The sequence below is a fragment of the Oncorhynchus kisutch genome, linkage group LG23 (assembly GCF_002021735.2).
Source record: "Oncorhynchus kisutch isolate 150728-3 linkage group LG23, Okis_V2, whole genome shotgun sequence".
NCBI lineage: Eukaryota > Metazoa > Chordata > Actinopteri > Salmoniformes > Salmonidae > Oncorhynchus > Oncorhynchus kisutch.
The window spans coordinates 16,242,801-16,258,317 of NC_034196.2; the positions used below are offsets into that span (position 1 = coordinate 16,242,801).

The window sequence follows — 15,517 nt, forward strand, 5'->3', positions numbered from 1 at the left end:
GATACATGGCCCCATTCATTCTTTCCTTTACACGGATCAGTCGTCCTGGTCCCTTTGCAGAAAAACAGACCCAAAGCATGATGTTTCCACCCCCATGCTTCACAGTAGGTATGGTGTTCTTTGGATGCAACTCAGCATTCTTTGTCCTCCAAACACGACGAGTTGAGTTTTTACCAAAAAGTTATATTTTGGTTTCATCTGACCATATGACATTCTCCCAATCTTCTTCTGGATCATCCAAATGCTCTCTAGCAAACTTCAGACGGGCCTGGGCATGTACTGGCTTAAGCAGGGGGACACGTCTGGCACTGCATGATTTGAGTTCCTGGCAGCGTAGTGTTTTACTGATGGTAGGCTTTGTTACTTTGGTCCCAGCTCTCTGCAGGTCATTCACTAGGTCCCCCCGTGTGGTTCTGGGATTTTTGCTCACCGTTCTTGTGATCATTTTGACCCCACGGGGTGAGATCTTGCGTCTTGTATGTCTTCCATTTCCTAATTGTTGCTCCCACAGTTGATTTCTTCAAACCAAGCTGCTTACCTATTGCAGATTCAGTCTTCCCAGCCTGGTGCAGGTCTACAATTTTGTTTCTGGTATCCTTTGACAGCTCTTTGTTTGAGGTTGTAGACAGGTGTCTTTTATACTGATAACAAGTTCAAACAGGTGCCATTAATACAGGTAACGAGTGGAGGACAGAGGAGCCTCTTAAAGAAGAAGTTACAGGTCTGTGAGAGTCAGAAATCTTGCTTGTTTGTAGGTGACCAAATACTTATTTTCCACCATAATTTGCAAATAAATTCATAAAAAATTTAACAATGTGATTTTCTGGATTTTTTTTCTCATTCTGTCTGTCATAGTTGAAGTGTACCTATGATGAAAATTACAGGCCTCTCTCATCTTTTTAAGTGGGAGAACTTGCACAATTGGTGTCTGACTAAATACTTTTTTGCCCCACTGTATATGGCCTTGTTATTGTTATGTTACTGTGTTCATTTTTTTTTTACTTTAGTTTATTTAGTAAATATTTTAAAAACTCTATTTTCTTAAAACGTCATTGTTGGTTAAGTAAGCATTTCACAGTAAGGTCTACACCTGTTGTATTTGGCACGAGACAAATACAATTTCATATAATTTTTTATTTGATTTCATGTAGTTTACAGAAGTTCATTCAGGAAGGCTGGTCTGAAGGCTCATTTAACTTCATCCATAACATAATTCACTTTGTTTCCAAATCTATGGGCATAGTGGTAATGAATAAAAACGTATTAGCACAGCATCTTGTCCCTTCAGCTCTTTCCTATTGGCCATGTGCGGAACATCATTCACCTATTTACCTTGTAGACAATAAACTAGGCACAAAAATGCAATTCCCTCACACAAGTGGGACCATTTTCAGACGCTCAAATTCTGGGAATCATGCGCCCAGGCCTGTCCAGCCATGAGCTCCTCCAACTGGCTAATATTAATGTGCTTGACTCATCTCTGCAACTCCCAGACGACGGGGTAGAAGAGGTCGTTTCTCCCAAAGGGAGGAAAAAGTTCCAGAAATTGGCTTTGCCAGCAAGGGGGGAAACTCTAAGATGGCTGTCTCTGGGCCTTGTTCCTCTGCTGCAACGTTCACCGCGGCTACCTCCAGCCGGGCCGCTCTTGCTGCCGCAACCAACGACCCTGTACATCTTTAAAACCTCAGATCCCAGGCTACAGTGTATCCTTTCCATCGCAGAGTTTGTGGAAGCATTGAGCATTTGCCACAATGTGTTGTGCTTAATGTTTCCCCCCAGGAGAAGAGAGCTTGATAAATTACATAAATTAAGATATGCTGCCGTGTTTAGCTGTCATCCCATGTTGATACATAATATTATTCCATTTCAGCTATCAGATCTAGTTTATCGTAATGCTCCTTGTGTGCATACTCCCAAGGCTATTCATGGGGTACACTCAACCATTTGTTAAACAATATGTTGTCTTGTGTCATAAAGTTTTTTATGCAGGGAACGCACAGAGTTATTTCCTAATATGGCTATTGTCTGCAGGGACACGGGCACATATGCTACTGGTAGTGGGTCGCAAGTATAATTCATGACTAAGTCTATATTTACCTGACGATACTGATCGTTAGGCCTGCCGCCTACTCATTGTCACATAATTCTTAAGTTCTGCAAGCAATGAATATACATCATTATTGTAATATAGCTTTCATTGTAGTGGCTATCGTGCCTGCACAAATCAATCAAATGTCAGTGTCATATGTACAGGATAGACGTGGCGCAGGCATCCCAGTTCAATGAATTACTTCACTCATCATAGGTCTATGTATATTTTTTGTCATGTCATATTGATCTAGCACACGTTTGCAGTCTAAGGTTGTCTGTTTGGTTTCAGGTGTATAGCCCATAGGCTTACTCTTTCCCCTTAATGTGTTGAACTGTTTTCTATCCCTCACTATCACTCTCTTCTCTCTAAACATTATATTAGAATGTATGGAACTCCATATAAAACTGGTGTGTCTTTCATGGTTGTGCCCTGCCTGGCTATGAGAACTCCTGTGTACTGGTCTACACAGGCTGGTTGCTGCTGTTCACAGCTATATGATTGCATAGGAGCGGACTGGAACTAAGGTGAACCCAAAAGCAGCTTGTCAAACGGCCACATCGACACTCCATTATCAGCAATCATGGATTGGTATCATAGGAAAAAGAGGGCCGAACAGGCCGCCATTAACATCGACGGGGCTGTAGTTGAGCGGGTCGAGAGTTTCATGTTCCTCGGTGTCCACATCACCAACAAACTATCATGGTCCAAACATACCAAGACAGTCGTGCAGAGGGCACAACAAAACCTTTTCCCCCCTCAGGAAACTGAAAAGATTTGGCATGGGTCCCCAGATCCTCAAAAGGTTCTACAGCTGGACCATCGAGAGCATCCTGACCGGTTGCATCACCGTCTGGTATGGCAACTGCTCGGCATCTGACTGTAAGGTGCGTATGGCCCAGTACATCGCTGGGGCCAAGCTTCCTGCCATCCAGGACCTATATAACAGGCAGTGTCAGAGGAAAGCCCCTAAAATTGTCAGAGACTCCAGTCACCCAAGTCATAGACTGTTTTCTCTGCTACAGTACCACACGGCAAACGGTACCAGAGCGTCAAGTCTAGGACCAAAAATCTCCTTATCAGCTTCTACCCCCAAGCCATAAGACTGCTGAACAATTCATCAAATGAGTCTTCAGTGATAAAAAAACCGGAATACTTCATCCATGCTTTATGAGCTCAGTAGACCTACTACTGCCTTTAATTTTCATTCTTCTAGGCATTTTCATTTCATTTGTATTTTATCGCGTCATAAACAAAATGTCTTCTGCAATAACTTGATATGTTAAGTCAGTCCCTGCAGTCCGTTTTATCTCAAATAATGGTTCTATTCTCCAGCCTCCCAGCAGCAAACCAAGTAGCAGGGTGGTCATTAACATCTGGCCTCAAGGATCTTCCCTCAGAGACGTGGCCATTCCCCAAACGATTTAATAAAATGTCATATTGCATAACATCTTTTTTGTTCATTCAGTTAAGCCTGTACTCGATTGAACTAGAGAGGGTGCAAGAGAAAGAGAGAGAGAGAGTGAGAGCTATTTAGAGGGAAAGCGAGTCAGGAGTAAAGTCGGAAGATGGACGTAAAAAAAAGCATGTGGAGGAAACAACCCTTAAACTCCACAGTTGCTTAAGACTGAGCTCTTCTGTGCAAGGGAGGGACACTTTACACCAGTGACATGTAAACCTTCTCTTTAAATTCCTCTCTCACTTCCGGACGGTGCTATCACCCTGTTGCCGCTACACCAGCTCTCTCTTTATGGGAACGCTGCCATGCATGTTATTTCAGAGAAAACACCATTTGGAGTAACTGTTCTCCCGGACCTTCACCCCCACCTCTGTAGCGAGTCTGCAGCCGCATCTGGCTGGAGCGTCAGGCCAGTGAGGAAATCTCCTAGCAAAGCAGAAGTGACAGGCTGCAGAGAGAGGGAATATTGTCTGACACGTGGCATTGGGACCCCCTCACCTTCACTGAACACATTCAGCACACAGCAAATGAAAAGATACACAGTAGGAGCACTCTGGTACAACAGCTCTCTGCTGGTCTCTAAGTACATATTACAGGGTTATCAGGGGTGCGGATTACTCCGGAAATGAGTTTGGGGTTTGGGAAAGTGGCAAGCCCTCCTATGTAATGTATGGTGATCCAACAGGGGAGCCTCTTATAAAAATGTAGGCTGCCTTCCTAGAGCTGGGACGATAAAAATGAAAATGATCAACACCAACCAAACCGTTCAGTATATCGTTCAGTACAATAAATAACCTATAGGGTTCTACTAGAGAAATGTGCAGTTTGAAAATAATAATATGGTTGGTTGATTGTTGATTGTTGTTTAAATACGTAGTAGTAATAGTTTAAAAGGTGCACAATGACGTTAAGCTTATTGTTCAATCTATTGTTATCGTGATAGTTCAGTCAATTTGTCATGATAGGGATTTCCTCTAAAGTACATTCAAAACTGTCATCAAGTCTTAACACGTTTTAGAGAAGGTGCCATTAGCCACACTGACATTTTCAGCATGGCATTCACTGGACACAGCAACGACAACATGAGAAGCTTTTCATTCATTTTTCAAAGCGACGAAAAAGCTGGTGTATTGTTGCAAAGGTCAATGGGACTTACAAGCGGAGATAACAACATTAATTAAACGAAGCCGGGTCCTCAGAACCAATCGACGAGGGGCTTTGATGAGAATGGATCCCCTAGTCACTGGGCTCTGTTACTGGTTAGAGAGCCACCCATAATGAAACAACGGGAGATTGTCTGTCAATCATCTCCTGAATACCAAAGGCAGCTTTGTCCAAAACATCCTCCTGTTCCGCATTCAGCAGAATGTCACAGAAGGTAAATATTAACATTCCCTGTCGTTGACATCTTTCAATGCGCTGATGATGGGAAGGTGGGAGGAAATAGCTTTTTAGCTTATTGCAGTGCAGGGAAGTTCAACAATCTACAAGTCACAACTCTAATCCTATCCATCGTAGTAATGTTAAATCCTGAGCTGTAGTAGCATCAGCTGGCAGACCATGTGGTGGCACACGATTAGGCCACAATCCATAACTAGGAGATGTGCAGTGACCTAAAAGCCCTTGCTGTGCTCTGGTTGTAGTGTAGTTGTGCAGTAGGTGTATCAAAAGTCTATGGTACTGTAAGGGCTAAGCATGCTTTAGCCTAGCGAGAGAGAGTTGAAGAGATATAAGGACAGCTCAATCAGATCAGCAGTGCCTGTTAGATAAACACAGGGAGTGTGGTGGAGGGACTTCGTGTTTGGGGAGGAGGTGAGAGAGATTGGGATAGAGAGTGTCGTTGCTGTCACGCTAGCTCTGTGTGGTGTGATGCAGCTCTCCAGGTCCCCCAAGCAGCCCTGCAACGAGCCAATTACCTACACAATCTGACAAACAAACTATGTAGAACAGCTGCGGTCTGTTTGGAATGGGGGGATAGGACGCAAGCATACCCCCCCCCTTACCGGTTATGTACTATAATCAGATCACCCTCCACAGTGTAAACACAAACATGCTCATTCACAGATTAACACAAGCACGCATTCACTCACACACAAATATATATTACCAGGTTTGGCTCCAGCTCCATGTGAATCCTAAAATGAGGCTGAATCAGAACTAACATTCCTGGAGGGCTGTCGTGGCTGTATCCTGTCATTACCAGACCAGGCCTATCATTACCATTACCTAAAGAGTAAAGTAGCGCAGCACAGTCGGGAAGCACATAACCACTCCAAACGCATGCAAATCATCACCCACATTACTGTACTGCAGCTGGGGTGTTCAACAGCTCTGACCGCCTTCTCTTCTGTACACTAATGTGTTTTCATGAATCCCTAGTAGATTACAGGAATCCATTTCAACAGCCTACACAGATCACAGAACATTTAGAGAGTGCTCTCTGAACTAGTAATTGTGTGTTATCATTATAACAGTGTTACAGACCCAGTCGGCTCTTTGCTTATATGAGCTTTAATTGATCCATTCTGTTTTGCACTCTATTCTGTTTTACACTCAAATCAAATTTTAACAGGTGTACACCTTACAGTGAATTTGATTAGCTGTTCATGCGTCTTATGGCTTGGGGGTAGAAGCTGTTTAGAAGCATCTTGGACCTAGACTTGGTGCTCCGGTAACGCTTGCCATGCGGTAGCTGAGAGAACAATTTATGACTAGGGTGACTGGATTCTTTGACAATTTCTAGGGCCTTTCTCTGACACCGCCTGGTATAGAGGTCCTGGATGGCAGGAAGCTTGGCTCAGGTGATGTACTGGGCCGTACGCACTACCCTCTGTAGTGCCTTGCGGTCGGAGGCCCGAGCAGTTGCCATATCAGGCAGTGATGCAACCCATCAGGATGCTCTCGATGGTGCAGCTGTAAAACCTTTTGAGGATCTGAGAACCCATGCCAAATATTTTCAGTCTCCTGAGGGGGAATAGGTTTTGTCGTGCCCTCTTCACAACTATTTTGGTGTGCTCGGACCATGTTAGTTTGTTGGTGATGTGGACACTAAGGAACTTGAAGCTTTCAACTTGCTCCACTACAGCCGCGTCGATGAGAATGGGGGCGTGCTCGGTCCTCCTTCCCTGTATTCCACAATCATCTCCTTTGTCTTGATCATGTTGAGGGAGAGGTTGTTGTCCTTGCACCACACGGTCAGATCTCTGACCTCCTCCCTATAGGAGGAGGTCGGAGATCTCAAGTCGTTGTCGGTGATCAGGCCTACCGCCGTTGTGTCATCAGCAAACTTAATGATGGTGTTGGAGTCATTCCTGGCCATGCAGTCATGAGTGAACAGAGAGTACAGGAGGGGACTGAGCACGCACCCCTGAGGGGCCCCCGTGTTGAGGATCAGCATGGCGGATGTGTTGTTACCTACCCTTACCACCTGGGGGCGGCCCGTCGGGAAGTCCAGGATCAAGTTTCAGAGGGAGGTTCCAGGGTCAGCGCATGTTCGGAGTACACGTCTTGGTAATCCGTCTGGCCCAGAAGCCTTCTTAATATTGACCTGTCACACTGTCGTGTGGAACAGCTGATGCTCTCATGCATGTTTCCGTGTTACTTGCCTCGAATCGAGGATATAAGATATTTAGCTCGTCTGGTAGGCTTGTGTCACTGGGCAGCTCTCTGCTGTGCTTCCCTTTGTAGTCTGTAATAGTTTGCAAGCCCTGCCACATCCGACGAGCGTCAGAGCAGTTTAGTATGATTTGATCTTAGTCCTATATTGATGCTTTGCCTGTTTGATGGTTCGTCGGAGGGCATAGCAGGATTTGTTATAAGCTTCCGGGTTAGAGTCCCGCTCCTTGAAAGCGGAACCCCAGAACATATTCCAGTCTGTGATAGCAAAACAGTCCTGTAGTTTAGCATCTGCTTCATCTGACCACTTTTTTATAGACAGATATATTAATATTAATATTTGCTTGTATCAGGAGGATAGAGTTATGGTCACATTTGCCAAATGGAGGGTTGAGGGAGAGCTTTGTACGCGTTTCTGCGTGGGGAATAAAGGTGATCTAGAATTGTTTTACCTTTGGTTGCACATCTACCATGCTGATAGAAATGAGGTAAAATTGATTTAAGTTACCCTGCATTAAAGTCCCCGGCCACTAGGAGCGCCACCTCTGGATGAGCGTTTCCCTGTTTGCTTATGGAGGAATACAGCTCATTGAGTGAGGTTGTAGTGCCAGCCTTGGTCTATGGTGGTATGTAGACAGCTACAAAAAATACAGATGAAAACTCTCTAGGTTGATAGTGTGGTCTAAAGCTTATCATGAGACCTCAGGCGAGCAAAACCCTGAGACTTTCTTAGATATCGTGCACCAGCTATTGTTTACATACATGCATAGGGCCCTGCCCCGTTTCTTACCAGAGGCTGCTGTTCTGTCCTGCCGATAGAGTGTATAACCCACCAGCTGTATGTTCTTAATGTCGTCGTTCAGCCACGACACGGTGAAACACAAGATATTACAGTTTTTAATGTCCCGTTGGTAGGATATACGTACTTTCAGTTCGCCCCATTTATTTTCCAGCGACTGAACGTTAGCTAGCAGAACAGAGGCAAGGGCAGATTAGTCACATCTACATTTCCTTTTCCAGCGAATCATGGGGATCTGGGACTGGTCGGGTGTCCGTAGTATATATCCCTGGCGTCTGACTCATTGAAGAAGAACTCCTCATCTAATTTGAGGTGAGTAATCCCAGTTCTGATGTTCAGAACCTATTTTCGGTCATAAGAGACGGTAGCAGCAACATTATGTACAAAACAAGTCACGAACAACGCGAAAAAAACGACTAAAATAGTATGGTTGGTTAAGAGTCGATAAGACGGCAGCCCTACCCTCCGGCGTCATCTTTAATAATCCCATCTATCCTCTGCGTTATCCTGAAATCCTGGATCTAAATCCAACTGCATGCACACAGGGCCACACACGGAATACTATCTCAAACATGCACGCACACATACACACAGCTCCCGAGGTCACAAACCTTTCCTTGAAGTCTACGAAGATCTTCCCCAGACCGTTGCCTCCGCTCACCATGTTGAGGTCGATGGCCCTCAGCAGAGCAAAGTGGACTTTAATCACATCCTGTATGGGGTACAGCACAACCATAGTCAGCCTGGGTCACACTAACACGTCACCTCCATCACCTCCATCAGCTACACACTGACACTACGATTACACTCATCAGCACTCACCTCGAGATTTACAAAGATGGACTCCATGTCTGGTGGACTGAGAACTTGCTTCAAAGGGATCATATAATTCTGTAGAACACCAAAACAGTACAATTGAGAAGTTAAAAGAACTTGCATGGCAATATACAGTAGGCCTAAAGTGCAAACATCATTGACTGAACCTGTTGACGTTGTAAACAAATCGGTAGTAGTGTAAAGTTGTATATTAAACATCAGTTCAATCCAATAGCATGCGCTGGGGGCGCCCAGGAAAATCGATCATAAAATAGGTTTCACTATAATGTGTTGCTGCTCGGTGTTAGTAGCTTAATCATTGTCTTGTATACACGTATAGCCATTTGTTTGACGTGCTGTGAGTACCAACCACTGATTATGTGCACTCGCACAAACCTTCCCTGTTGTTTGAGTAATGTTATTGTATGCTTGTCACATGACATAATCTTAATGATAACAAATAGATCCATTAAAATGTAATGAAGATATGATGGCTTTATTAACCTCAACTCAATCAAGCTCAAACGACTCCTCTGATTATAAGAAGGTGATTCTGGTTTAATTGCATGTTTGTCTGGCTCAGCAAACACAAACACACCCTTAGTCTATTGGATCCAGTGGAGTGGATCATGTCTAACTGTCCATCAAATTGAGAATAATCTCTTTTTCATCATGGAGAAGCTGCTGTTTAACCGCTGACATAATTTACAACCCTAGGTGAATTGTGTGTGTGTGTGTGTGTGTCTGTGTGTGTGTGTCTGTTTACACACAGAGCCCTGGAGATCAGTCTCTTCCCATGGGACTGTGCCAATAATAAGCTTATCGATCTGCTCCACAGACATTTGTCCTCTCCAATGAACCTGCCAATAGCTGACATTTCCACACCGCTCCCAGCCGGAGGCCTGACAAAGGAGACGTGGCAAAACACACCTACCCTCGCAGCGAGCTACATCCAACACTGCCAGCCAGCCACCCACTGCACACACACACATACGCAGATACGTAAGTACACACACACACATACACTTTTCCGTATCTAAGTCCCTCACCCACCTTCTCAATGTCCTCCAGCGTCTTGTAGTACTTGGCCTCAGTCTCCTGGATCTCCACTAAGCAGCAGTTTCTCTTGTCGTCTTCTGTCATGCCCATTTTCTGTGGAGGTAATTAACGACAGGAAAAGTGATGCTGGGATGTCATTATGTCATTACACGTCCCTGACAAGGCTGTTCATGTGTCTGATTGTCTAATGATGGGTGTCAAACATGTTATTTAGGCATGCAAGATCATTAATACCAATCATATGTCTTGATGTATGTTATAAAACTATACTGTAAAAATGCTGTACACGCTGCTTATTTTTACAATTTTCTACATTGTTGTCACGTTCTGACCATCGTTCGTATGTGTTTTCCTTGTTTTAGTGTTGGTCAGGACGTGAGCTGGGTGGGCATTCTATGTTGTGGGTCTGGTTTGTCTATTTCTATGTTTGGCCTGATAAGGTTCTCAATCAGAGGCAGGTGTTAGTCATTGTCTCTGATTGGGAACCATATTTAGGTAGCCTGTTTTGTGTTGGGTTTTATGGGTGATTGTTCCTGTCTCTATGTTTGCACCAGATAGGACTGTTTAGGTTTTCACATGTTCATTATTTTGGTATTTTATTCATGTATAGGTTTTCCTTTATTAAAATAACATGAATCATCACAACGCTGCATTTTGGTCCGACTCTCCTTCACCACAAGAGAACCGTTACAGAATCACCCACCACAACAGGACCAAGCAGCGTGTCAACAGGCAGGAGCAGCAGGAGAAGCAACAGCGGCAGCAGGAGATACGTAATGAGGAATTCTGGACCTGGGAGGAAATCCTCGACGGGAGAGGACCCTGGGCTAAACCAGGGGAGTGTAGCCGCCCTAAGGTGCAGCAGGAGAGTAGGCAACAGGAGCAGCCCAAAGAGGAGTACAATATGGACTATACTTCTTGGGAGGAGATAGACAGGTGGGCGGTCGACCCAGGGAGAGTGCCGGAGCCCGCCTGGGATTCGATGGAGCAGTGCGCGGAAGGTTATCAGAGAATGAGGTTGGCGAAGCAAGCACGGCGGCGCGGAAGGAAGCCCGAGAGTCAGCCCCAAAAATGTATTGGGGGGGGGGCTCAGGGAGAGTGGCAGAGTCAGGAGTCAGACCTGAGCCAACTCTCCCTGTTTATCGTGAGGAGCCAAGGAGGAGACCAGAACCAGAGCCGGTGTTGGAGGTGAGCGAAGCAGAGACTGTGAAGGAGTTAATGGGGAAATTGGAGGAGAGAGAAATGAGGGAGTTGCTGTGTTGGTGCGTTAAGCATGGAATTCGCCAGACGGAGCATGTCGGGGATTTGATGGCACCTGGGTCAGCAATTCATACTCGTCCTGAGGTGCGTGTTAGTCGGCTGGTGAAGATGGTGCCAGCCTCGCGCACCAGGCCTCCTGTGCACCTCCCTAACCTTGCACATCCTGTGCCAGCCCTGCTCTCAAGATCTCCAGTACGCCTTCACGGTCTAGCCCATCCTGTGCCACCTCCACACACCAGCCCTCCGGTGGCAGCTTCCCGCACCAGGCTTCCTGTGCGTGTCCTCGGCCCAGTACCACCAGTGCCAGCACCACGCATCAGGTCTACAGTGCGCCTCACCTCTCCAGCGCTGCCGGAGCCTTTTCTCCTCTCCTGCGCTGTCGGAGTCTCCCGCCTGTTCAGCGCTGCCAGTCTACATGGAGCAGCCAGAGCTGCCAGTCTACATGGAGCAGCCAGAGCTGCCAGTCTACATGGAGCAGCCAGAGCTGCCAGTCTACATGGAGCAGCCAGAGCTGCCAGTCTACATGGAGCAGCCAGAGCTGCCAGTCTGCATGGAGCAGCCAGAGTTGTCAGCCTGCATGGAGCTGCCAGCCTGCATGGAGCAGCCAGTCTGCATGAAGCAGCCGGAGCTCTCAGTCTGCAAGGAGCTGCCAGTCTGCAAGGAGCTGCCAGTCTGCAAGGAGCTGCCAGTCTGCACGGAGCCGCCAGAGCTGCCAGTCTGTAAGAAGCCGCCAGAGCTGTCAGCCTACATGGAGCAGCCAGAGCCGCCAGTCAGCGTGGAGCAGCCAGAGCCGCCAGTCAGCATGGAGCAGCCAGATCCGTCAGTCTGCCAGGATCCGCCAGTCAGCCAGATTCTTCCAGACCTGCCAGTCAGCCAGACTCTTCCAGATCTGCCAGTCAGCCAGACTCTTCCAGATCTGCCAGTCAGCCAGACTCTTCCAGATCTGCCAGTCAGCCAGACTCTTCCAGATCTGCCAGTCAGCCAGACTCTTCCAGATCTGCCAGTCAGCCAGACTCTTCCAGATCTGCCAGTCAGCCAGACTCTTCCAGATCCGCCAGTCAACCAGACTCTTCCAGATCCGCCAGTCAACCAGACTCTTCCCGATCCGCCAGTCAGCCAGACACTTCCAGATCTGCCAGTCAACCAGACTCTTCCAGATCCGCCAGTCAGCCAGACTCTTCCAGATCCGCCAGTCAGCCAGACTCTTCCAGATCCGCCAGTCAGCCAGACTCTTCCAGACCTGCCAGTCAGCCAGACTCTTCCAGACCTGCCAGTCAGCCAGACTCTTCCAGATCCGCCAGTCAGCCAGACTCTTCCAGACCTGCCAGTCAACCAGACTCTTCCAGTGCCGCCAGTCTGCCCAGCGCCGCCAGTGCCGCCAGTCTGCACAGGACTGTTTCGGTTTTCACATGTTCATTATTTTGGTAGTTTTCTTCATGTATAGGTTTTCCTTTATTAAAATAACATGAATCATCACAACGCTGCATTTTGGTCCGACTCTCCTTCACCACAAGAGAACCGTTACAATTGTAGACATCAAAACTATGAAATAACCAGTGATGTAAAGTACTTAAGTAAAAAATACTTTAAAGTACTACTTAAGTCGTTTTTTGGGGTATCTGTACTTTACTTTTACTTCACTACATTCCAAAAGAAAAATGTGTACTCTTTACTCCATAAATTTCCCTGACAAACCAAAGTACTCGTTACATTTTGAATGCTTAGCAAGAGGAACATTTTGAAATTCACACACTTATCAAGAGAACACATGGTCATCCCTGCCTATGGTGTGGCGGACTCACTAAACAGAAATGCATCTTTTGTAAATGTCTGAGTGTTAGAGCGTGACCCTGGCTATCCATACATTTTAAAAACAAGAAAATAGTTTTGCTTAATATAAGGAATTTGAAATTATTTATACTTTTACTTTTGATACTTAAGTACATTTTAAACCAAATACTTTAAGACTTTCACTCAAGTAGTATTTTACTGGGTGACTTTTACTTGAGTAACTTTCTATTAAGGTATCTATACTTTTACTCAAGTATGACAATTCGGTACTTTTTCTACCACTGGAAATAACACATATGGAATTATGTAGTAACCAAAAAAGTGTTAAACAAATGTAAATAGATTTTATATTTGAGTTTCTTCAAAGTATCCAGCCTTTGACTTGATGACAGCTTTGTACACTTTTGGCATTCTCTCTACCAGCTTCATGAGGTAGTCACCTGGAATGCATTTCAATTAAAAGGTGTGCCTTAAGTTCATTTGTGGAATTTATTTCCTCCTTAATGCATTTGAGCCAATCAGTTGTGTAGTGAGAAGGTACGGGTGGTATACAGATGAAAGCCCCATTTGTTAAAAGACCAAGTCCATATTATGGCAAGAACAGTTCAAATAAGCAAAGAGAAACGACAGTCCATCATTACTTTAAGACAGGTCAGTCTATGCGGAAAATGTCAAGAACTTAACGTAAGTTTCTTCAAGTGCAGTCGCAAAAACCATCAAGCACTATGATGAAACTGGCTCTCATGAGGACCGCCACAGGAAAGGAAGACCCAGAGTTACCTCTGCTGCAGAGGATAAGTTCATTAGGAGTTAACTGCACATCAAATTGCAGCCCAAACAAATGCTTCACAGAGTTCAAGTAACAGACACATCTCAACATCAACTGTTCAGAGGAGACCTTGTGAATCAGGCCTTCATGGTCGAGTTCTGCAAAGAAAACACTACTAAAGGACACCAATAAGAAGAGACTTGCTTTGCCAAGAAACACGAGCAATGGACATTAGACCAGTGGAAATCTGTCATTTGGTTTGATGAGTACAAATTTGAGATGTTTGGTTCCAACCACCGTGTCTTTGTGAGACGCAGAGTAGGTGAACGTACAATCTTTGCATGTGTGGTTTCCACTGTTAAGCATGGAAGAGGACGTGTGATGGTGCTTTGCTGGTGACTCTGTCTGTGATTTATTTAGAATTCAAGGCACACTTAACCAGCATGTCTACCACAGCATTCTGCAGCAATACACCATACCATCTGGTTTGCACTTAGTGGGACTAGCATTTGTTTTTCAACAGGACAATGACCCAACACACCTCCAGGCTGTGTAAGGGCTATTTGACCAAGAAGGAGAGTTATGGAGTGCTGCAACAGATGGCCTGGCCTCCACAATTACCCGACCTTAACCCAATTGAGATGGTTTGGGATGAGTTGGACCGCAGAGTGAAGGAAAAAGCAGCCAACAAGTGCTCAGCATATGTGGAAACTCCTTCAAGACTGTTGGAAAAGGATTCCAGGTGAAGCTAGTTGAGAGAATGCCAAGAGTGTGCAAAGCTGTCATCAAGGCTAAGGGTGGCTAATCTCAAATCTCAAATATATATATTTCCCCTTTGAGTTACATTCATTAATGTATAGTACCCGATGCCAATAGGGAGCTGTGACTGTCAACATGACCAGACAGGGGGATAGCAGAACAGCGCCCAGCTACACCCAGAGGCCCTGCAGCACTGCATCCAAACCACTCAATGGGAATTTGATGAGCACTTTTAATGAACTGAGCCCAATTCTCACTCATCACTCCATCATGACCCAATAGAATATGATACTTTTGATTAACTGTAATTGCTGGGACCCGGCCGTGTAACGCAAGCCGATTGGCCGTGTTGTGGGAAGCGGTTACATAAACGCTGGAACTGTGGGATTTATAACGAGTTGAGTGCCGGCTGGCTTGCTCACGGGCAAGTGCTAATGAACATCTGTGTCTGCAGCTCTGTATCTTCGGCAACATCTGGGGCCAGTGCAGAGTAGAACGGGGCTGGAGAGGGTGGACCAGCCAAGGCAAACACCCCGCCCAGCGCATCCAGATTCATTTAGAAGCGCAAACAGCCCAGCAGCATCGGATCAGTGAATCACAATGCAATGCTAAAGTTAGAGACGGGTGGAAAAAATAACATCTGCGACTGTAACAGTCAGATAAATAACGACCCGGGCCAAAACCTCTGACATCATCTCCGTCTTAATTGTCTGTGTGGCTGCGGCTGTCAGCAGTCTTGGTTGTTGTGTTGAGAGGACTATTCATTCTATTGTGTCATCTGGAACAGAACTGAAGGTTTATAAGCAGTTCTGATAATACAACAAGTCAAACCAGAGTCAATTAGACTCAAAGGCCCAGATCCAGCTGGGTATCAGAAGACAATCAGGTGTGTTGGAGAGCACAGCCACAGAACTGACATAGGAACTGATGAAGGCTGTATTGGCGTTTGATCTGGCTGCTTTTGATGATGTCATATTGTGGCAATGTCATGGTGTTGATGGTGGTATGTTGATGTCATGGTGAGTCACACACACACAGGGGCAGATGGGGATTCCCTTGACCTGTGCTGTATGCCATTGATCTAATGGCGTGGTCATCTGA

General features: G+C 45.7%; 1 protein-coding gene across 11 annotated transcripts in view; it reads right to left on the minus strand.

The window, feature by feature from the left end:
• The window catches only part of LOC109868347 (guanine nucleotide exchange factor VAV2-like), a 245,009-nt gene that overhangs the window by 31,152 nt on the left and 198,340 nt on the right, over positions 1–15,517 (minus strand). For all 11 annotated transcript variants that reach the window (XM_031802623.1, XM_031802621.1, XM_031802620.1 and 8 more), the window contains 3 exons: positions 9,832–9,930; positions 8,785–8,853; positions 8,574–8,674 (listed from right to left, as the gene is read on the minus strand). In XM_031802623.1, coding sequence (XP_031658483.1) covers positions 8,574–8,674; positions 8,785–8,853; positions 9,832–9,930 — 269 coding nt within the window. The remainder of the gene's footprint in view (positions 1–8,573; positions 8,675–8,784; positions 8,854–9,831; positions 9,931–15,517) is intronic.